This window comes from Scardinius erythrophthalmus (assembly GCF_964197995.2).
Source record: "Scardinius erythrophthalmus genome assembly, chromosome: 4".
Taxonomy (NCBI): domain Eukaryota; kingdom Metazoa; phylum Chordata; class Actinopteri; order Cypriniformes; family Leuciscidae; genus Scardinius; species Scardinius erythrophthalmus.
The window spans coordinates 4,092,251-4,117,846 of NC_138224.1; the positions used below are offsets into that span (position 1 = coordinate 4,092,251).

The 25,596-nt window shown below is 37.7% G+C and overlaps 1 protein-coding gene across 1 annotated transcript in view; it reads left to right on the plus strand.

Moving 5' to 3' along the window:
• The window catches only part of kcnc2 (potassium voltage-gated channel, Shaw-related subfamily, member 2), a 65,470-nt gene extending 61,488 nt beyond the window's left edge, over positions 1-3,982 (plus strand). Inside the window, exon 4 of the mRNA XM_081363609.1 lies at positions 3,598-3,982. Coding sequence (XP_081219735.1) covers positions 3,598-3,668 — 71 coding nt within the window. The 3' untranslated portion in view covers positions 3,669-3,982. The remainder of the gene's footprint in view (positions 1-3,597) is intronic.
• Positions 3,983-25,596: the final 21,614 nt, after the last annotated feature.

The window sequence follows — 25,596 nt, forward strand, 5'->3', positions numbered from 1 at the left end:
TCAAAGCGCAAAGCGCAAGTAACTTTGTGGGCGGGTCTTGGCGCTGTTGCTATTTTCCCGGCGGGATAAATGACTCTTGCACCAGGCGCAAATCTAAAATGGGTTGGTCTGAAGTAGCTTCATTATTCATAGGTGTGGTTTGGGCGTAACGTGAAATAAACCAATCAGAGCGTCATCTCACATTCCCTTTAAGAGCAGACGCGCTTTTTCTAAAGCGGTTTCCTATTGTAACGGCGGATTTGCCAGGCGCGCACCAGGAGCGGTTCACAGCCGAGGAGAGCAACGCTCTCGTCAGGGACGTTGGGGATGGAGAAACCCACCCAAATTAACTTCGGTTAAAAAGGCGTATGATAATGTGGGTAAATGTGTAAGCTAGATGTATGCTTTTATAATAAATTGTCTGTCTGTCTGTCTGTCTGTCTGTCTGTCTGTCTGTCTGTCTGTCTATCTATCTATCTATCTATCTATCTATCTATCTATCTATATCTATCTAATGTAAAATAGAACAAAAAGAGTTAAATAAATTTATCATTTCCTCTAAAACAACAACATGTTTATTAGATCCCATACCAACTAAACTATTGAAAGAAGTGTTACCTGTAGTGGAAGAGCCTCTCCTCAATATTATTAACTCGTCTTTATCTTTAGGTCATGTTCCAAGAACATTTAAACTGGCAGTTATAAAACCTCTCATTAAGAAACCACAATTAGATCCGAATAATCTAGTAAATTATAGACCCATTTCAAATCTACCTTTTATGTCTAAAATACTAGAAAAAGTTGTGTCCGCTCAACTGGGCTCTTTCTTACAAGAAAATGACACCTATGAAAAGTTTCAGTCTGGATTCAGGCCGCATCATAGCACTGAAACTGCGCTCGTTAAAATCACAAATGATTTACTTTTAGCTTCTGACCAAGGGTGTATCTCAATATTAGTTTTACTTGATCTTAGTGCTGCGTTCGATACTATAGATCATACAATACTCTTAGATCGACTACAAAATTATACTGGTGTTCAAGGACAAGCATTAAGCTGGTTTAGATCGTATTTATCTGACCGCTACCATTTTGTTTATTTAAATGGAGAAAAATCTATCATAACTCCAGTAAACTATGGAGTGCCGCAGGGATCTGTGTTAGGCCCTCTATTATTCTCAATATATATGCTACCACTTGGAAATATTATAAGGAAACATGGAATTAGTTTCCATTGTTATGCTGATGACACTCAAATCTATATTTCATCACGGCCAGATGAAAACGCTAAATTATCCAAATTGACAGAGTGTGTTAAAGATATAAAAGATTGGATGACGCATAATTTTCTTTTATTAAATCCAGACAAGACAGAGGTACTACTTATCGGTTCAAAAAACCACCCACAAAACCTCTCACAATACAACTTTAACATAGTAGGATGTCCTGTTACTTCATCCTCTACAGTAAAAGACCTGGGTGTTATATTAGACTGCAACCTGTCTTTTGAAAATCATATTTCATATGTTACAAGAACAGCCTTTTTCCACCTTAGAAACATTGCTAAGCTACGTAATATGCTATCAGTTTCTGACGCAGAAAAGTTAGTTCATGCATTCATGACCTCGAGACTAGATTACTGTAATGCGTTATTAGCCAGTTGTCCTGCATCCTTAATAAACAAGCTACAGTTAGTCCAAAATGCCGCCGCTAGAGTTCTAACTAGATCAAGAAAATATGATCATATAACACCGATTTTATCATCCCTACATTGGTTACCTATAAAGTCCCGTATTAATTACAAGGTATTGCTACTGACTTATAAAGCCCTAAACGGCTTAGCTCCAGTCTATTTAACCGATCTTCTATCGCCCTATAATCCATCGCGCTCTTTAAGGTCACTAAATTCGAGGCTTTTGGTCATACCTAGGATATCTAGGTCCACCAAAGGAGGGAGAGCATTTTCACATTTAGCACCAAAACTCTGGAATAGTCTTCCGGATACTGTTCGTTGCTCAGACTCGCTCTCCCAGTTTAAAACTAGATTAAAGACGCATCTCTTCAGCCAGGCATTCATATAATACTTTTAATCCTACAGTTAAATCCGACCTCTAGTTCATAAACGCCAGAGGAGAACTGGCCCCCCGACTGAGCCCGGGTTCTCCCAAGGTTTTTTTTTTCTCCATTAGGTCACCTGATGGAGTTTTTCGGTTCCTTGCCACTGTTGCCTTTGGCTTGCTCAGTTGGGGATATTTGGGGATATTTAATTAAATTAATCAATCAACGATACTATTGATCAGCATTACCGAACGTAGACGTTCCACTAGAAACAAACATTGATGTATTGTTCTAATTTATTACTGTGAAGCTGCTTTGATACAACCTGTGTTGTGAAAAGCGCTATATAAATAAACTTGACTTGACTTGACTTGACTAATGTATGATTTGCAAAAATAAAAACTGCTGCTTCTGTGTAGATGAGAGAATCAAAGTGTATGCGCGTTGTGCACACGCTACATTGATTATGGCCAAGCATGCGCCCTTAAAATAGCATATGAATAACATGCGCAACGCGCCACTGACTTTAAACTATTTTTTCCTGGTTAGTTGCGCAATTGTTTTCTAAACCTGCAAAATAGCACGAAGGAACGTTTGCGCTGGAACACGCCTCCTTTTTTGCGCTGAACCGCCCAATGAGCGCAAGTTCATTCCCTAGTTTAGCGACGTGCTTCTGTGGAGGGAAAAGCGTGCTTTGTGCGGGTGCAAAATAGGAATGATACATGCGTCGGTGTACAAAGTCAATTGCGCTGGGTGCAAGATAGGGCCCCTTGTGTTTCATTGTGCTTTTAGATGTGATTCTCCTCCAGGTCCATTAGTTTAGGGAGGTGCCATCCCGGTTTGTGACAAATCGCCCTGGCCGTCCATCCATATCCTCCTGAGACCCAGCAAAATATGAGGAGTTTTAGTTTTCCTTTAGTGTTTACTGCATTAGAAACATAAAATATTTAAAAACTAATTTATTTTGTATAAATTGCAATACACCACAGACTAGATTAAGAATTTTGGGCTCAGTAAGATTTTTTGTTTTTGAAAGATATTAATACTTCTATTCAGCAAAGATGCAATAAATAGATAAAAAGTGACAGTAAAGACATTTATAATGTTTCTATTTTAAATAAATGCTGTTATTTTGAAATTTCTATTAATGAAAGGGTATTTTGCATGTTTTTTTCCCACTTAAAATATCAAAAAAAAATATATATATATATAATATAATATAATATAATATAATATAATATAATATAATATAATATAATATAATATAATATAATATAATATAATATAATATATATTACAATTAAATTCTAATAATATTTCACAATATTACTGTTTTCACTTTTGATCAAATAAACAAAGCCGTGATGAGCAGAAGAGACTTCTGTCAAAAACATTAAAAAATATTGATCCCAAACTTTTGATTGCTAGTGTATATGAATTAGCATTTTGATTTTCAGCATTTTGATAAAGAAATCCGTTTACACTAGACATACATGATGCATAAACTTTTATGATAAGTATTACAGAAGATACGTGTCTAAATTGTATATTATTGTCTTACAGAGGATGAAATTGAACAGTGGATCCCAGGAGATTATGGCAAGGGTCAAAGACATGAAGACAGTGAAATCTAGAGCTAAAGTCAAGCTTGATTTTATCAGGTAATAAATCAAATCAAACAAAGCCAATTACAGTATTACACTGGTGTCCTCTGACCCAGTGAAGAGGGTTTTTTGTTGTCATTGTTGCAGTGTGTATGACAGTAACAGTGAATGATCTCTTATGCATCACGTTAATGACACTCCACAGAAATCAATGGAAGTTTTATTGATTGTAAATTAGCAGCAATGACAAAAGAAATTCTTTCAGGAACAAATCTATTGTCTCTATTGGTGAATCGTTGAATCATTTATGCAAAGATTCATTAAAAAAACTGCTCTCTTGCTAGTGTAATGTTGTTTAAATCATTCTTTAATTTTTAAAACTTTTAATTTATGAAACTGACATTATGACAAATATTTCACATTTTTTGTTTTTTAATATAGCCTTCCTGTAGTTTATATATAGTGGGAAAGTTCTGATAAATAGGACCCAAAACACTCTCTACCATCACTACTACACTGTATACATTGCATCTACCTTCTTCTACTCTTATTGCAGTGAATCCTGTCTACTAAAGTCTAATTTAAACTGCTCAGTGTATTTGTTGAGTGGTCTAGACTCGAAGAAAGATATTGCATTATTTTAGTGCTGGTGAAAGCAGCCAAATCTTTGGCCAGCCAATAGAAGTGTGTCTAATCGTAGCTCGAGAGTTTCTGCAAGCGTTTTCTTTTTTCACAGTCACGGGAAATCTAAGTGCCATTTTAGATCCTATCTGGATACAATCCCCGAGACCAGTGAAAGACGGAGAGATGAATGCTGAATACCAGTCACAGTCTGTGCAATTTACACCATTTGTATGTGTATATACACTCAGAGTGTTAAATATAATATCTGAAAATACATAGCTTGGGTTCGTTTGGGTTTTAACTTTTAGTATTATATTATTGGTCATGTGAGAAGGTTACCTGCATATTTTACAGCATTAGTTTAGAAAGTTTTTTTTTTTTTTTTTTGGAAAGTACCTGAAAAATGTCTAATCAATATTGAATTGCACAAAGGATCAAATCATAAAATCCATATCAATACCCAAGCCAAATTTCTACTGTTGCATGGTATGCACATCTAGTTAATAATAATGTCCCATTAGTTAATATTTTACAACTTTTAAATGGTAACACTTTAGTTTAGGGACCCATTCTCACTATTAACCACTTGTTTATTAGCTTTATTAGTACTTATAAAGCACATATTAATGCCTTATTTTGCATGACCATATTCTACATCCCTTAATCCACCTAATGCCTTAACTTAACAACTACCTTACTAACTATTAAAGGTCCCATGACATGCTATTTTTTGTAGGCTTTAATATAGGCCTTAGTGGTCCCTAGTACTGTATCTGAAATCTCTTTTCAAAAATTCAGCCTCGGTGCAGAATTATAGCCACTACAAGCCAGTCCCAGAATGAGCTTCCTTCAGACGGGCCGTTTCGGTGTCTGTAGCTTTAAATGTTAATGAGGAGGAGATAGGCGGCGTAAGGTGGAGGGTGGGTGTGGCCTTGACCATCTTGCGCAACGGTACCGGTCCGTGCATGTTAACGTTGGATATAGCAATGGCACGAAGACACGTTCAAGCATTTCAGTTTGACCCAGAATCTGATCCGGATGGAGAAGCAACAACTCAGCGGTTCCAGCAGGACATTTCCGAATGGTTAGTTTAAAATATTATGTCTGGATACGGTACTTTATTCGGATGGTTTACAGTTATTATCATGTAGCTAACGCTAACCTACTGTTGCCTTTTCATGAGAGATCTGTAACATCTGTAATTTATCTTATTACAATTACATCATCAAGCTCTGCGATCTTGAAATGCGGATATCGCGCACGCCGTATAACCAACAGGAAAACGCTATCCAAATAACAAAGAAGTGTACAACACTCGCGTTACAGTGTGTGTATTCACACACATAAACTGCATGGCTGCATAGCTAATGTGACAGCCACATTCTACGTGTAACAGTCTAGGCAACCATAAACAGTAAAGCAACACACTTATATATCATTAGTTGACTTACTGTTCCGAGGTGTGTAGCTGAGCCAAAGAGAGTGATCCAGACTTTAGTTTCAGACGTTCAGCAAGCCCAGCTCTGTATTAACCCTTCGGTGTTCATTTGTACATCCAATTATTGAGCAAGTGTTATGCTTCGCTCGCTCAAAAGCCATGATATCTCTCGTGGACAAACTAAAATCGCGGTCCTAGCTCATTTTCTCATGGGCGGAAAATATTCTCTGGGCGGGCAAAGCAGAGACAGGGGAGGTAACATTCCTCCTTATAACGTCATAAGGAGGAGATTCAAGATCAGCGCGGTTGAGCGTCCATTTTCTCAAAGGCAGAGAAAGATAACAAAAGCTCGATTTACACCGATTGAAATTTCTAGAAACTTGGGGACCATATACAGGCTAGGGGAACTCATATTAATGTTAAAAAAACTCAGAAAGTGAAAATTTCATGTCATGGGACCTTTAATAAGCATTTATTGAGGCAAAAGTCGTAGTTAATAATTAGTTAATAGTGGGAATTTTACCCTAAAATAAAGTGTGATCTTTTAAATTTGGTAATATTAAATGTTGAAATTAACACAAACTAAGGTTAGATTCAATTGTTAGCACTAATGCCTTTAATTCTATAATCTGATGCAAGGAAATGATGATTTGTATTAAAATAGAAAGACGCCAGAATAAAAGTCATGTTTGTGTTCCCAGCATGAGACTTGATGCTTGTTCTAGCCTCTTATTTGGAAAGGTCAGGGTGAATTTTAGGTTTTGTTGAGTGACCTTTTACTAAATCCAGGCAGTCAGATGTGTGATGTCTTCTCTGACAGGATCTTATCTCAGACAAGACCGTATATTTGGAGTCTTTTGCGAGCGTCTGAGCCGGATGTGCGGTCCTGAGCTAAAAGTGTGTGACGTCCCGGGTCGGTGAGCGCACGATCTGTCCCGCTGGCTGAGGAAATGACTCGGCCTCGCTGTTTCTTAAAGAACGGACGAGATGCTGCTGAATATTCCCTTATGTGAGGCAGTTCATGCATATGCATGAGAATAAAGACAATTAAACATACTCACTTATTCATGCATATTTAAATATGATGCTGACACTGTAAACATACTTTTACATAGGTCAGGGCTTCTTACAGTTGCTGAATCTACAGTTTTTATTTCGAACATTTACACTAATGTCGTTCATTCACTAGCAGCTCTGAAAGATTCAGTCATTAGACTGATTCAAAACAATAACTCATGAGTCTATTTGAATCAGTCTACACAAGTTGAGCTGTTAATTTTATTTTGTATTATTTGTTATTTTGTTCAATTCAGTCTGTAAACTCAAAACTTAAAAAATAAAAAACATTTTTAATGCTTTTGACAGAAGTCTCTTATGCTCACCAAGGCTGTATTTATTTGATCAAAAATACAGAACGGTGTTTTCTCTTTGAATATATTTTCACATGTAATTTATTCCTGTGATCAAAGCTACATTTTCAGCATCATTACTCCAGTTTTCAGTATCACATGACCCATCAGAAATCATTTTAATATGCTGATTTGGTGAAAGATACAGTAAAACGGACATATTTCACAAAATCATTTTTGATTAAATGTGAGCATAAGACTTATATTTATATTTTAGAATTGTAAGTTTTAATTGAGTGTAAAGAGAGAAGACAAAAATACAAAATGGCCAAAAAAATAAAGAAGCATATAAACAGCTCAACCTGTGTAGACTGATTCATTAACAAGTGATTCTTACGAGCGGTTCTTTTAAGGAATCAATCCAAAATACACACAAGTTATTGTTTTGAATTAGTCTAATGAAACTTTCAGAGATGTTAGTGAACGAACATCTGACTCACTTACTGGCTGTTGACTATACATTTTTGATGCGATTCTTAGTTCTTTTGGGCCTGTAGTGCACTAATGTCATCTTCAAGTGTTGTCTATGAAGTCAGCTCTTGCAACAGGCCTGACGTCAACATCTCCTAATGGCTCCTGAAGAAAGAAGAACAACTCAGTTCTGCTCTCTGTCAAAATGTTTTATAAGAGTGCGCTCGCTATAGCAGACTTAGACTGAAACTTTCATGAAGCTTCTTAAATACTTTACCTTCCTCTGTGTGGGTGTGAGAGACGAGAGACTCAAAGAGAGCGACGCGCAGCAAATGTGTGTTCGTCCTTTCCGGCAGAATTCTCGAGCAGACGTCTGCGAGATCTTTACATCTGAACACCCAGCGAGTCTCACCCGGGCCACCGCCGTCTGCTTTCTGAAACGTGTGAGAACTAAAAGAAATGGAGGAGAGCTGGCGAACGACATGCAGTTCACTGACCAGAAACTAGGAGTAAAGTGGCTTTAGAGAGAAAGACTCGAGAGCAGAGCGCATTTAAAATGATCCTTTTATCAGTGGCACGGACTGATCTATTGGCCATTTTGAGATTATCAGCATTGGAAAAGCCCGCTTCACCGATTAACAGGAAGAATTTCTTGTGTCAGATCCAAAGTCTACCAAGAGCTTTATCAATGGATAATCCACATTTTGCATGAATAAAATAAAGCCTATTTTAGTGGTATTAGGATTTTTAGAAATTTGACAAAAACTGGGCATCTCATATATACTGTATACATATATATATATATATATATATATATATATATATATATATATATATATATATATATATATATATATATATATATATATATATGTGGCATTAACATTTGATGTACTAAAATAATTAAAATTAATTCAATTTAAATGAAAACAGAAAATATTAAATTAAAAATGTATGAATATAAATGATCAGGCCAGATGCATTTGGACAAAAAGAGGCTTTTTTTTTAGAAATTCAATCATTTGTATGACTGAAATATGATTGTGATTGTAAAAAAACGTTTATTTTTCAGTATTTACATTTAGATTTCATGTATTGCAAATGCAGTTTTGGTAGTATTTTATATGTGTGTGTATATATATATATATATATATATATATATATATATATATATATATATATATATATATATATATATATATATATAATATATATGTATGTGTGTGTGTATATATGTGTATGTATGTATGTATTGATTTTTTTTTTTTTTTTTTTTTACAAAAATAGGCTTTTTTTTGTAACAGATATAATTTCAAGTCAAGTCAAGTCAAGTCAACTTTATTTATATAGCGCTTTTCACAATACAGATTGTATCAAAGCAGCTTCACAGTATTAAATAAAATAGTACATCAGTGTTTGTTTCTGGTGTAAAACATCCACGTTTGGTAATGCAGATCAATAGCACTGTTGAATCGATTAATCAAATTAAGTATCCCCAACTGAGCAAGCCGAAGGCAACAGTGGCAAGGAACCGAAAAACTCCATCAGGTGACCTAATGGAGAAAAAAAAAACCTTGGGAGAACCCAGGCTCAGTCGGGGGGCCAGTTCTCCTCTGGCGTTTATGAAGTAGAGACCGGATTTAACTGTAAGATTAAAATATTATATGGATGCCTGGCTGAAGAGATGCGTCTTTAATCTAGTTTTAAACTGGGAGAGCGAGTCTGAGCAACGAACAGTATCCGGAAGGCTATTCCAGAGTTTTGGAGCTAAATGTGAAAATGCTCTCCCTCCTTTGGTGGATCTGGATATCCTAGGTATGACCAAAAGCCTCGAATTTAGTGATCTTAAAGAGCGCGATGGATTATAGGGCGATAGAAGATCCGTTAAATAAACTGGAGCTAAGCCGTTTAGGGCTTTATAAGTCAGTAGCAATACCTTGTAATTAATACGGGACTTTATAGGTAACCAATGTAGTGATGATAAAATTGGTGTTATATGGTCAAACTTAAATTTCATGTAATTTTGAAATATGGCCCAGACATGTTTTTGTGAGATTCACCCAGGAAAATATAAAATATACAGTTTTATTCAGTATGCAGCACAATGCTCTGCATTTAGATTTAATTTCTTGCAAAAGCGTTGTGCGTGGAGCGGTAAGAGATTTCTCGGTTCTGTCGCTCAGATCTACAGGTTGCTGGCGCGTCTGCGTGTTTGTGTTCTGACTGTCATCACAGATGGCGATGCCGGATAGATCCGTACGGATTCAACGTAAGAACACTGTTAATGACTCCTAATGTGTTTGGTTTGAGTCCATGCAAGGACTTCCTATATTTCTCCGGCTTTCCCTTCCTGAACGATTTGCATATTCATGAGCAGTATTTGCATTATTTTTCATGAGCAGTTTTTGCATTGTTTTTTTTAATAAAGGTCCGACATGCAGGTATTTAGGCTTGACCTGTAACTAATATGAGCATTTAACACATGATGCCACTGTATATAGAAAAGGAAATGTGTGAGATGACGAATAGAGTGATGTCTCTGTCAGATGATTGATCAGGACGGGTCACACATTCATTGAGGTCAGACACAGAGGTGCGTCACTCATTGACATGCCATTTGTAAAGGCAGTTTGAAGAATTGCGCGTCTGTCTTTAACGTACACACATTTGTCGGGTCTGAAGGGTTTTTGAAGAGGAGCCTTAAGAGAAAATGGCACCAGTCCAGTGAAGGTGCGTCATGTGTGTCAGATCATGGATCGTCAGGTCAAGAACATATGGTCATTTGGCATCACATCAGCCTCTGCCTATTATTAAATGATTAATTATGGATTCAATATGAACTGTCCATAAATTATTATTTTTTTTTTTTTGCACATACAATTTTTTCTGTCAATTTTATTTTATTTTATTTATTTATTTATTTATTTATTTTTATTTGTACATCAAATTCTGGAAGCCATTATTTTATTTTATTTTATTTATGTGTGTGTGTCTATAGATACATAGATAGATAGACAACAAAAGTCTGTGTGGTATATGAATGTTATGCGTGTTGAAGGTTGCTGTTGGTACAGCCTGTGAAAACAAATTTCCTCTAACGAGGACAGTAAAGAATGAATATGAATAAGAATTCCAACAACAACATCTTAATCTTAATCTTTAAATCTTAAACACATTTTTTAATAATATTTGAATAAAGGGTCAAGATGTCAATTTTCCTGTAGGCCGGACATCACTTTTGGCCACTACTGTGTATATATATATATATACTCTACCCGCACTCTATTATCGATTGTAATCATTGACACTTCAGCATTGGCAAAGTCCATATTAGTTGAGCACAACACAAGAGTCGACAGCATTTCTTTTTCATTGATATAACGCTAGTCTCTCATCACCTGTGGTCACTAATGGTTTAAGGTCAGTGTGTGTCTGTTTCATTAATGCGATGGTCTTCTCCACTGATGCCACCCTAACGGGCATCATTTTGAGCTCTGCCATACGGAGGAGCCGTGCCTGAGGAGGACACCATCTGCCTCTCGCTGTCATTAACACCTTCTTTTTATAGCGGAGAGAATCGGGGGCGGACCAGTTTAACGCTCTGAAACCGCTGTTGCACGACGTTTCTCTGTGCAAACACACGCTTGCAGCTTTTATTTGTTCCTCAATGCCATTTCCAGATTCGGTTTGTGTGTGTGTATCTCCTTTTGCTGTGACTGTTTCCTTCATTTTGTGTTCTGTGAAGAGTCAGCCATCATTATTGCTGGTTAGTGTTACTGATGTGATCAAACCCCCAAAATTCATCTGATCTAAGTGATTAGATTCGGTTTTCACAAAGGTCATGTTAGTTCATGATTAGTGTCACCACAGCCACACGTCATTTCTGAACACAGGTACGTCAGGACAGGGCTGGATGTGTGTATGTGTGTGTGTGTCAGGCTTTATTAAGTTGACCGGGATACCCCATAACACTGCCGTAAATTCAACAATTGCAGTGCCCAGGGAACACACCTCTCCGTATCAGATACGATGATGAAGGTCGGTGTGTGTACGAGCCAAGCGTTTGTTTGCTTTCTGAACACGTAGAGCCGTGACAAACCCTATTAATGCATGTGAGATAAGACAGTATGGCTTACCACAACACTCTCTAAACACACACACACACACAGACACAACCAACCCACACAACTGATCACTCCATGAGCCCAGCGCTGTTATCTCAATACAGCACAAGGTTATATCATACATTTGTAGCATCTTAGCAAAGTTTTGCACTCTTTTCTGCTTCTGTACCTTTCAGACCTCTGTGTAAACGCCTCTTCACATGTTAAATAATGCTTTTATTAGTATTTTCTGAGTTATTTTTGTAGTTTAGTCTCAATGAATGTTCTTTTTGCTCTGTGGAGGCTGTTTTTCATCGTACAGTGAACTTAGTTTGCTCCCAGCAATTGATTTTAATGAATCTAATTTAATGAATCGCAGAAAGGAATATATATGATAAATAGTAACGTATATGACAGTCAGAGGCTGAAGGGAGAGATTACTCTGATTGAGGAGAATATCGCTAAACAGATGGCAGAATCAGTGATAAACAAACACACTCTTTATGCAACGATGCACACACACACCTGTCACACACACACACACAATCGGAAAACAGCAGATGGTTTATGCTGGTGTTCAGCATTTCGGCTGTTTTATTTTATTTTAATGTAGACCTACATCCTACACGGGTAGCAGCACTGATTCCCATTTCAATTCTGATTCACAAGCTCAGGATTTGATATTGATTTGCTTTTGGGGGTATTTGAGTTATAGTGTCAACAGGCCTGTTTTAATGATTAATTATTGGCCAGATCATAATTTGCATTGTGACCACAACACGACTCAGGTGCACTTTATTTTCTTTTGTTTGCCCAAACATTGGGAAGATGGGAATGTTTTGCGAAATCGCTTAGGAAAAAGTTTTTGCATTTAGGATTTGGTGAAGAAATTACACACTTTACCTCTAAAGGGATAGTTCACCCTAAAATGAAAATGAAGTCAATGGCCAAAAGTCAGGATTTGTGTTAAATAATAATTACATTTTTACAGCTCATGCTTCGGATTCTCCGGCAACAACAAAACTGGAGAATCTCACACAGCCAAAATGTCAGAAATTGTCATCGCTTCCTCTATCTTTACAAGCTCGTATTTCTATCATCAAAATGGATATTTTGCCTCTCATTAATTTTTTTTCTGCTATGATACCTCTGTCACCACCTTTAGATTTCTGGTCTAAATTGCAAAAATTAGTTTCTAAGTTCATATGGAACGGCAAGCCCCCCTGTATAAAGTATTTAACACTGCAGCGTTGCAAGGATACCAGCGGACTTGCATTACCTGACTTTAGGCTTTATCATTGGGCTTTTACATTACGCCCTCTTACAGTATGGTTGAATCCTGGCTCTGTTGTATCTTGGCAACCGATTGAATTTAATCTGGCTTTACCTTATAGACTACAGGATTTGATTTATTGTAATTTTGGCCCAATAATAGCTTATCTTCTTTCTACCTGGCGGGCGGCTTCAAAGTTGACCCGCGATGACCATAAATGGCATTCAAATTCTCCATTATTTCGTAACCATAATCTTTTATCGGGCAATAAACCTTTTGTTTTCTCAGACTGGAGTGATAGAGGGATTAATGTTTTGGCTGATATTTGGGGGGACAATGGTTTACGCATGTTTAATGATCTACGTGCAGAATATAATTTACCAGGCACTTCATTTTTCTTTTATTTGCGCCTGAGATCTGCCATGCGTGCATATGGGGTTCCTTGGGGCCTTAGTATTCACTGTCTTACTTTGCATAAATTGCTCACTTCATATGGTAACACTATAGGGGGATGGTTTCGTCATTGTATTTGTTGTTTCTGGAGGCTTCTTATAAAAGGTAACCTGTGGTGGACATTTGGCACAGGGATATTTATGGGACTGATTCAGAGGACAGTATTGACATATGTTGACATAACCTCAAACATGTCTCTAAAAATCCTAATCATCAATTGATTCATTTCAAGATGATTCATAGGATGTATCTCACTCCCAGGAAACGTCACTTAATGAAGCTTTCCTCCTCTCCTAAATGTGACTTGTGCTCTACTGGGTGCATAGGGACATATATGCACATGTTCTGGGATTGCCCTGAAGTCAATGAGTTTTGGAGACGGGTTACCACCACGCTGAAGGACATTTTGGAGTTGGAGATATCATGCTGTCCGAGACTCTTGCTTCTAAGTGATGATTCCTCTTATACTCTCTCTCTAACTCAAAAAAAGTTATTTTTTTTGTGGGCTTACTGCTGCTAAGAAAATGCTTGCCTTGCGCTGGAAACCTCCACACTCTCTTGCGTGGACTCACTGGATGCATTCTTTCTTGGACACTGCGAACATGGAGCTCTCAGTGGCAAGACTACATGGAGCTTCTAAGAGGACTATTTCAGCATGGTTACATGCCATTTCCAAAATTAAGGAGCATCTTTAAGACCTTTATCTCATGTTCTAATTTTTATCTATTGTATTTGGTTTTTGATCTACGCTTTTTCTTAGACTATGTATACTCTGAATGATATGGTCTCCTTGGGAATGTGGGAGGGGGGAAAAGAAAAGAGAAGTGTTCAGAATAATGTGCATTTTTTACTGTTCGCTTCAGTACAATAATATTCTGTAACTCAATAAAAATTTGATCACAAAAAAAGCCAAAATGTCAGAAATTGTCAAATCTTACATGTTTTGACACAGGTGGAGAGACTCAGGAAGAAGTTACAACTTTTAGATGCAACAGGACGTTTCTGAATGGTTAGCTTATGAATTCCTGTAGTTGTTGTGGAGTTAATTTTATTCAACTTATCAATACGCATCATGATCATCATCTGTCATGTAGGAACTGTATAGGATGTTGGTATTGATTCATCTTTCAGAATCAACTTTTGTGCAAATCCAGCGTTGAATCTTGAATCATGAAAGTGAAAGTGCCCTTCACTTCGTGGTATACTCCCGGAACACCATTTCTACTGATTTCTATCTAAAAAGCCATACGTGAGGGATAAGATGAGTGTGTGGTATTTCGAGTGCACACAATGTGTGTGTGTGTGTGTGTATGTGGTCTCTGGATGACCTGTTTTCCTCTGGGCTGTTTTCCGGGTATGTCCGTCAGGTCCAAATCATCAGTCTTGCTGACAGCCTGCAAGACTATTTCTGTCCTCACAAATCCCAGTTCCAGCGTTCAGGCACACGGGGTGACTTTCAGTCTGACTGCGTGTCTGAGGCGTTTTCTGCCTTTATTTGCATTTGTTCATTTTGGTGGTGGCCTGTAAAATCCTGCTTTGAGGGTCTCAGGGGCTGTGATAATTGGTGTCTAAAAATCACACAGCAAATATTTACAACCCCCCAGAGGAGGATTTGTTGCTCCGACTTATTCTCAATTATGTTTTATGTATGTATCAGTTTCAGCTCAGTTTCACCTTCATCTCATGGGTAAAATAGACCCAAATGAGTCAATAATTGTCATCCAGTAAGGGTACAGAGCTATGAAATTAATGTAGATAGCAGAACAGATCATTTGATAAGAAATGTTCATATTAAGATAGAGTTTTGGTTACAAAGTTATCTTGGTAAATCTGAGCACAGTTTGATCTGAGCACTGAGACACAATAACTGTAAAACTACCATAGAAACGCACTAGCAGGAGAATGGCAGCATGACAAAAAGTTCTCAGAATCCCTAACAACTGCATGTCAACTGCATAGCAACACCCTGGCAACGCACTAGCAGGAGAATGTCAGCATGCCAAAATGTTCTCAGAACCCCCAACAACTTCACAGCAACACCCTAGCAACCTCATATCAATAACCTGGAGGAGTATAGCAGCATGCCAAAAGACGTTCAGAATCCTTAACAACTGCACAGCAACACCTTAGCAACCACATAAATACACCCTAGAAAAAAATGATTAGTTGAAATTAATCAATTTTTTTATCATAAGTGGTTGCATTCAATTGATTTTATCTACATTTAAACAAATGCATTAAGTTGAACTAAAATTAAGTTCTACTTAATGCATTTGTTTAAATGTAGATAAAATCAATTGAATGCAACCACTTACGATAAAAAAATTGACAGCATACCAAAAAGCTCTCAGAACCCTAAACAGTTGCATAGCAACACCCTAGTAACCACATAAATACACCCTAGCAGGATAAAAACAGCATGCCAAAAAGTTCTCAGAACCCCTAACCACTGCATGGCAACACCCTAGCAACCGCATAGCAACAGAATGTCAAGAAAGATAACTTAAGTCCATGTCCTGGTGCTTTATATTCATTATCGGTGTCTGTAAAAGGACATTCATTTTGATTATGTTTTCAATGTCAAAACAATAGGCACCAAACTCCCCAAATCCCCATTAAGTGAATCATTTTAAGGTCATTCAGACGCGTAAAACACATTCTGGAGACTGACGCTGGTTTAAATTGCACTTGACTATAATGGCCAAGAGAACGAGACCTCCACCGCACGAGTCTCCATCAGATTCAGCCGCGTCCTTCACACACACACAGTGCTATGGCAACCAGGGAAAGCCTGAGAGTGTGTGCGTATGTGTTGACCTTCATGGGTTCAGTTTAGTTATGGGGTTACAGTCTTTTCAAAGCAGCCAATGGAATAAAAACTGAACTAGCAGCTTCTCAAGGCTTCAGTATTGTACTTAGTAAAGCAAGTAGCCTGGTTACTATGGAGATACAAAGATAAAAAGGGCTGGAACACCTGCCAGTGAAGCTGTTTCCATCTATCACCTCAATATGGAGAACTGCTGAAATGATAAAACCCCGTCAACCCCAAATAGAGGTTCTCCACAACAGATTTTTTATATTTTACAGATCTCTAGGACTAAACTGGAGACAGTTCTCTTTGCGTATCCTCATATATGTCTGCCGCTGGCTAAGTGATATCAGTGATAATTGTTTTTTAATTGTTCGTCCGACAGCGATCCGACTCATTGCGTCTGTACTGTCATCGTCTCCAGACCCAGCAGTCTTTCGGCTCTCCATACAGCAAATGTAGCGATGAGAAAATCACTTATGCAGTCGTGTCTTGAAGGTCAAACTGATCCTGGATCAGCTGTTAAAGGATCACATCATTGAGATAGAAGGTCATACGGAGAGATTTGAATGCTGGGACAAGTTTATGAGGCTTGAACTGTTCTAGCTCATCAGCATTATTATTCTGGCACAATGATTATTGAACACAAACCTCTTATTTTCATCTTGATCTCCCTGAAAGGGCTGGATGCTTTATGAATATTTTATATTCATAAGGGCTGGATGCTTTATGAAATTGCTTTATAGCATTTTTTTTTAATTAAGCAATATTTTATTTTAAGAGCAAAAAGTGCTCTTAAAGAAGACTTTGCATAAAGATATTTTTATAGCATTTCTAATTTAACTTTTAGTAGCAAAAGCATCATTTGGGGAAGTTCAATTCTACTATGAAATTCTGTGAATCATTTCAGTCTATTCAATCATTTAAAAATGGAATGATTCCTGTTTTCCGTTTTTACCATTGTTCAAAAACATCCACGAATACCATCATATATCAAAGTTGTTTTATTAATTTTAGTAACAAACACCATATATATATATATATATATATATATATATACAGTACTGTGCAAAAGTCTTAAGCATGTTAGTATTTTCATCCCAAAAAATGGTTTTAAGCCATCTTCTGCTGTAGTCTGTCAGTAAGAAATATCAGTTTGCATTTCCAAACATTCATTTTGCCATTAATTGTAATAATCCAGTGAGATTTCTGTATGCACCAGGAGTCTGACAACGGCCGGTATGATCTGATCTCACCATCATCGTGTCTATAAAATCACTACGTTATATTATTGCATATCAATGAAAGTGTATGTTGTTTTCATTTATTTGCATGTGATTGGAAACAAGAAAAACTATTTTTATTTAAACCATAGAGCAAATATATATATAAAATATTGTCAAAAGGCTTAAATATATTGAATACTGATACAAATAAATAAGTCCAGCCCTACTTCTTCCTCCATCTGCTGGTGCTCATTGTGAGCACTGCATTAACCCTGTGGTTAGTTGTTGTATATTTTTGTCGTTCTGTATCCAGTGTGTGTCTGGAATGGGAAATGAGTGGTGTCTCTCTGCGTGGTGATTGTAAATATTTATTCCAGAGGCTAAAGGTCAGTGTGCTACAGCTGAATAAAGCCTCTCCGAGCTGGAAACAAGACCAACTGAATCACTCCAGCAACAGCGTTCTCACAAATCCTCATTATTATGCAGAGTTTGTCGACCTCCACCTGAAAAATTATTTATGGTGTTGTGTTTATGCCTTATGGCTGAATCATGAGCGATTGGCTTAAACATAAGGAATGGTGGGATATCAAAGCTGGGTGGGGTATTTCCTTTGACTGATGGGAATATTTTGGTAGTTTAGTTATTCGCTGCTGTACAGAACCTCTGGAAATACGGACAAAATGAGTTGTATATGAGTCAATGCTGAGGGAGAACATGTCCGCAGTAATATATTCATATTCACTCAGAGTTACTGACTTTAAATGAGTTCAGGACAGTGCCATCTGAGATTTTGGTGATTGATAAACAAATGTGTTTTGAATTAATAATAGAGTTTGCAGCCACAGTAACGACTTGACCTTGAACAGGACACGGCATGATGCACAAAAGATAATATGAGTTTATTCTTTTACTTTAGTGGTGATGGACACATTTATATTTAATGGTATTTTCATTAACTTTAAAGCATTAGAATGTCAAAAACCATGTTTTATTCATGCATGCTATATGTTCAGAAGGCTTTTTTTAAGGATTGATGCATGCATGTCAATAGAACAATAATATTTAAATGAACAATAATAGCCATTTAAGAAATAAACACTAGCAAACAATTCAGTCAAACGTACAAAGGCAGCATACATGATTTAAGTTAAATCAAAATATAAAGAAACTTTACTTTGCCCTTAGCCAAATCCATTTGCTCTGGAAAGTAATAGATAACTAAGACCAAATATTGCCATTTTATATCAAATTATATCTCATATTTAACCACTATAAAGACATGGGTGAGATGAAGCTGTTCTCGGCGAGTAAATGAGTGCTGATAGCCTGGAGCTCACGTCTCCAAACACGTCTAAACAAATAAGCGATTTGTCTGTATATAAATTACATATTTGAGGTCTAAACAACTACATTTTGTCTAAAAAACGCTTAAAACTACATTCCGTGACACAATACAGTAAAGTTGTAGTGGGTTTGCTCCTCCACTAACACTTGCTGTGAAAAATACTGCCAGTATAGATCCGGCAAAAACAAGTGGAGTGATAAGTTGTGAAACGGTTTCCATGATATTTGTTGAATATGGAGAAGGCTCTCAGCCAATCAGATTCCAGAACATATATATAGTATATGTCACCTAATATAGTTCAGTTTAAACTTCACTTTGCAACCATAAAACATGCTTTATAATGTATAGAAGTTATGTAATGTCTGGATGTATAGATTGCACTTTGTAAATATATGGAAATCCAAAGTGCAATCTATACATCCAGACATTACATAACTTCTATACATTATAAAGCATGTTTTATGGTTGCAAAGTGAAGTTTAAACTGAACTATTTTAGGTTACTCAGATGTATGTGTGAAAATGCATACATATGTCCCATGCCACATTAAAAACTCAATGAATGCATTTTCCCGCTGCTTTAAGTCAAGGCCGATTATGGCGGTCGGTTGCCATAGTGACAGTCAGTCAAAGCTAAAAAAAGCTCCATGTGTGTTACTTTACATAATTTGTCACTTCGGATTTTCCACTTCTCGCTCTGAGACCGAGTGCTCTGCATTATTGAAGACTTTTTAAGACTTTTTTTTTTTTAATGTTGAATACCTCAGAGGCAGGAGGGATACGTTACTCCAGCTGCGTATATGGGAAGTGCGCTCGCATACTAATGCTGTCGACTCGAGACTGTTCCTTCTGAGTATATGTACACAAGCGCTGGAGGAATCTACAGGGTGGCGTTTCTTCAAATATTTGCTAATGAAATCTCTCCGTGAGACTGTAGTCTCTGCACGACACGCTGGCGATGATTAGATAATCATGAGTTTGTCTACCGGTGCCGTGCTTTTGATTTACCACAAACAAAATACAAGATGTTTACAGTAAATACACAATGAAAGCCTAGCAAACAAGCATGCAACTCAATGAAGTTAAATCTCAAATAAATGCAGCTTTGGTAAGCAGAAGAGACTTCTTTCCAAAACTTCCAAACTTTTGACCGGTAGTGTATGTGCAACAGAGTTAGAATTGTATTTAGTTTTATTGTGAATCCTCATGAATTCAGCAGCAGTTATTAATTTCATATTGAAATAGTGCCCTCATGTGGTTTGTTTGGGAGCTGCAGACAAAAGTGCGGGGAATGCACGCTGTTGGTGCGTATATTCATGGCATGCTCCGTCTCATTTTGGTAATATTTTTGAGATTATAACGCAAAATGACTAGCGATGTCGAGTATTTGTGTTTATGATTTGGTTTAGCCAATGTTTTAACCATTTAAATCCGAGTAGTAACGTATATTTTATTAGTTATGGCCTTTTGTGAACTTCCGTCTGATAGTGCTGTCCTTAGCCAAGGCCACGAGGTTGTTAATTTTATCTTATATTATATTTAGATGTCTAATGTCTGCAGCGAAACACCACTTAGAGAATGTTTTATTTCACTTTTCAGATATGTTTTTATATATATTTTTGTGTTTATTATTGATTTTGCTTTTATTATTTAATCATGTTTCATAGGAAATGTGGTCGTGTTGCGGTTCTACTATTGGTTATATAGTATATATGTTATTGTGTGAAACAGCAGTTGCTATGGGTTGATGTCTAATGTCTGCAGCGAAACACCACTGAGAGGATGTTTTATTTCACTTTTCAGGTATATTTTATATGATTTTGCTTTTATTATTAGGCCTACATCATGTTTCATAGGAAATGTGGTCGTGTTGCGGTTCTACTATTAGTTGTAAAACAGCAGTTGCTATGTCTAATGTCTGCAGTGAAACACCACTGAGAGGATGTTTATTTCACTTTTCAGTAAACACAGATCAACAGAAATAACGTGTCCCTGCATTTATTGGGTAATTGGGCCCTCTGACTCCTGTTCATCAGAGAGCGTGAAGGACGTGTCAACGAACTGGTCAAATCACAACGCAGAATACTGAAGAGAGACCAGATCCTGTTACAAAAGTGACTAGATCCGTCACATATGCAGTATATAAGCTATTTACTATTATTTTGTTCCAGATGGTTCTGTCTGTCAGTGAAGCGCAGCGTGTGTTTCGCTCGACTAGATTAGAGAGAATTAATCTGTCATTTCAGCTCACAAGCGTTTCACTAATGAACCAATTAATGTTTAACACACGAGCCGTGCAGATTACGGGAAATTTATTTGAAAAATGAAAGCACAATTCCAGACGTGCACACACACGCACACACACACACACACACACACACACACACACACACACACACACACACACACACACACACACACACACACAGGATGGCAAGAAAGAGGGGAAAATAACAAGAAGGATCTAATACTCAGACAGTCATTGTTTTGAGCCTGGATTGTGCTCGGTAAACCCGAGATAATCGCGTTGTCTCTCGTGTCGCTCCTCATCCTCTTTTCTGCCACAGCTTTAAACTCTCCAGCATGATGAAGGTATTAAAGGAGTGTTTGAGTCAAAAGTTCAGTCGCTGAGGAGCGGTGTCGGTCCATCTCAAATGTGTTTCCAGTGAGATTTCAAAGTGAACGGTGTCTGATTTTTTACATCACTCACTGTGTTCGGACACTGTAAAAAATAAAATAAAATAAAAATTACGGTAAAACTGTAAAATTGCTATTTAATTGGTTAACAGTATGTTCCTATTGGCTACTTGAAAAGTTCTACTGAGACATTTCATATCATTTTTTTATGTTATTCTGGTATGATTGAGACCGTTTTTATTAATTTTTTTTATATAATTTCTGTTTTCACTTTAATTTTAGTTACATTTTTAGTAATTTTGTTGTTTTTTGTAATTTTTAGTAGTTATTATTAAACTTATTTTGTTGTAGTCTTAGTAAATACTATAAATTTTCATTTCAGTTTTAGTACGTCAAGTTAAACTAAATTAAATGTCGTCTTGGCAAGTTTTTTGCCAATAAGTTATCTTATTTTATTTCAGTTAATATTTTATTGTACGGTTTTTGGAAGAGAAAAAGAAAAAGGCATCTTATAGCCTAAATTTTTATAGTTTACTATTTACAGTGAAAAAAAACTGCAAAACTGGTAACATGCTGCTACTGTATTTTTCATGCAACCACAGCTGCCGTTTTTTGTTATAAGTTTCACTGATTTTTTTGTTTTACATTGCACATTTATTTCTAAATTTTAGCAGATGCTTTTATCAAAAGCGACTTACATATGCATTCATGTTGTGTGTTTTCTCAGCTCATGCATTCCCTGGGAATCGAACCCGTGACTTTGGTGTTGCGAGCATCAGCATTGAGAACAATAGGTCTTTTGTGAGATGATATTTGAGACACATGTCGAATGTGGTTTTAGCGATCAAATCTCAGTTTTGGACTACATTTACAGTTTCCACCCAAATCAGCTTAAACGGATGCTAATCCAGGTGTAAACGCAATCATGTAGAAATCACAGAATAACAGCAAAGAGACGCGATGCATGATGAAATGCATGTTTTGATGGACTGTGAAATCCAACAAGCTGCTTTAGGGTTCCGCTTCCTCCACAAGTGCTTTTAAACGTTTTCAAGGTATCGCATCACACAGGCCTCCATCTGTTGCCATAGCAACCATACATCTCCCTCAATGATGGCATCCGCTGTTCATCTCTTCTCTTATACGGTGGCGTTGCATTGGGTGTTTAAACACACATATGTGCTAAATCCCCCAAACATGCTTTACAGAAACATATTTATAATTTCTTTTCGCTTTTAATTATGCATCTTTTCTCTGGTGGAGTTTGGAGTATGCAAAGTCGCCCGGAGACTTAAAGCGCCCTCAGCCAGCTCACAAGAACAAAGCCACTTCAAAGATTTTAATTTGGGATAAAACCTCATCGCACAGACACCAGAGCCGAAGCTGGACGCGTGATGTCAGAAATGAGTATTCTCTCTGGCGGAAATCCATCACGCGTCTGCTCGCGTTTGATAAGCGACGGAGGAAAACCCCCTCGCTCCCCCGGCAGGGATAAAAATAGCAGGCTATTAAAAGAACGGGGCGGAAAGAGAGAAAGCGAGTCGGGCTTCCACCCATCGGTCAAGCGTTTACAGCCATTAAAGCGCCAAATCAAGTTGTCTTCAGGCTAGCGTGATTAAAGATGACCTATGCCTTGATTTTGAGCTCTACTAAAATTGGTTTCATGCTTGAGTGTTAAAAAAACACATCATTTTTTCACATATTTTGACATTGTTGCCACTGCATTTAACTCATACACTTGCAAACTTCCCAAAGCACTTTTCCTCCATTCCGCCATTTTGAAGTGCGCTCAACTTCGTCACGTGGACGAGGGACCCCTTGATTTTGACTGAGGGAGTGAGTCTACTGAACATGTACACTTCAGGAAGATCCATAGACCACAATGCAACATGATTGTGACGGTACAGCAGATCACGCCTGATTTACCCCCGTCCCACACAACTCTAGTGTATGAAATCTCAAAAAGAGTTTATCAAGTTATCATGGAAGTTACATAATAAGTGAAGCGTTCTCTCAGACAGTGCCTGATCCCGAATTCACTTCTCTTTGCGCCTAAATGGTCAAATACAGACACAGTTGTCAAAACGCCCATCATGTGGAGTATCTCACGTAAATACAGTCGGTTATGGCTGTATTTCACCATGAGAAATCTGGTCACCCTACCTAAATATGGTTTTAATTCGTCATTTGGTACCTTTCGCACCCTCGGTTGTTCGCACACTTGAACTCCGAGGATCTCATTTGGAGTGAGACTTGTTCAGTTAACCGGAGACTCGCTCTGAACGGATCACTGAATCAGTGAGTTGTTGACCCCCGAACGGTCCAATTCGCAAATGAATCATTCGGTGCTATTTGCAAACTGAAGTAAAAAATACTGTCTACCACTGTACATAAAGCGGTAAATAATGTTTTTTGCACAAAGCATTCCCGTCGCTTCATAAAATTGAGGTTAAACCACTGGAGTCGCTTGGATTACTTTAATGATGTCTTTACTAGTTTTTCGAGACTTAAAAATGGTAGTTGCGTAGCTGTCAATGGAGGGACAGAAAGCTCTCAGATTTCATAAAAAGGATCTTCATTTGTGTTTTGAAGATGAACGAAAGTCTTACGGATTTGGAACGACACGAGGGTGAGTAATTAATGACAGAATTTTCATTTTTGGGTAAACTATCCCTTATTCAACTTTTTCAATTATTGGCCAGTGCATTCTGGGATTGTGAAGCATACATTAGAATCTGGCCAAAATAACGTATCTTAAAAGACAGCATATGTTCCTGTCTACCTTAGTCTTCGTGTCGATTGTGCACCTCGGAGGCCTTAAAATGCTATGAATGTATGCAGCTCGCAAATAAAGTTGAACAATATCATTCTGGCACTGTTTACACACTAAAAATGTGAAATGTGTCGGATGTGGATTTACACACCGTGATTGAGCGAGTTTAACCTTCATGAAGGTCTGTTCTCGCCGGGTTGGCTGGGCGTCTGGTTGCGGGTCTCATTCGTCTCTGTTGAGGAACACTATTTGTATGCAAATGGTCTGGGCTCGCAGGCTGAATCAGGCTTATAATGGGCTTCCATCGATCATCACTGGAGCAAACTTTACAGCGCGAGTGTATGATCAGTCTATCAAACGTGCCTCCTGTTACCGGCTGCCATTGTGAGGAGAGGAAGAGCGTTTTATCAAAGCAAATGTCCTTGGGCTGCCGGGCGGCTGATAACACACTTCTGTGTGAGAAACACAAAGATTATCGGTCATTCGGCTCACGTAAAGCTTCATTACAACAACACTGAGCATCATGAATCTCGGCCTGACCGCAAGTGTGTGTTGCAGTGATTTTACCAGGTTTAAGAAGTGTTTTTAGGTACAAAACAAAACAGAAGTTGCTGGTACAAATTAAAAGATGTTTTGATAGCCTAAACATTGCTTTGTAGTTGCTGAAATGTGTGAATTTACTGAATCGCTTTTTCTCATTTTATCCACCTGAGAAAAATCTAATTGATTGCTTTGAATAAGTTGCTTGCTGCTATTTATGATTATATGTATTTAAATCACATTATGAGCCAGATTAACTGTGAAGTTTGACTTAGAATGCAATCACAACAGACTGTGACATCTGACCAATCAGAGAAGAGTAGACCAATCACAACAGACTGTGACATCTGACCAATCAGAGAAGAGTAGACCAATCACAACTGACTGTGACATCTGACCAATCAGAGAAGAGTTGAGCAATCACAACAGACTGTGACATCTGACCAATCAGAGAAGAGTGGACCAATCACAGCAGACTGGGCCATCTGACCAATCAGAGCAGAGTAGACCAATCACAACAGACTGTGACATCTGACCAATCAGAGAAGAGTAGACCAATCACAACAGACTGGGTCATCTGACCAATCAGAGCAGAGTAGACCAATCAAAACAGACTGGGCCATCTGACCAATCAGAGCAGAGTAGAGCAATCACAACAGACTGGGCCATCTGACCAATCAGAGTAGAGTGGACCAATCACAACAGACTGGGCCATCTGACCAATCAGAGAAGAGTAGTCCAATCACAACAGACTGGGCCATCTGACCAATCAGAGAAGAGTAGAGCCATCACAACAGACTGGGTCATCTGACCAATCAGAGAAGAGTAGACCAATCACAACAGACTGGGCCATCTGACCAATCAGAGCAGAGTAGAGCAATCACAACAGACTGGGTCATCTGACCAATCAGAGCAGAG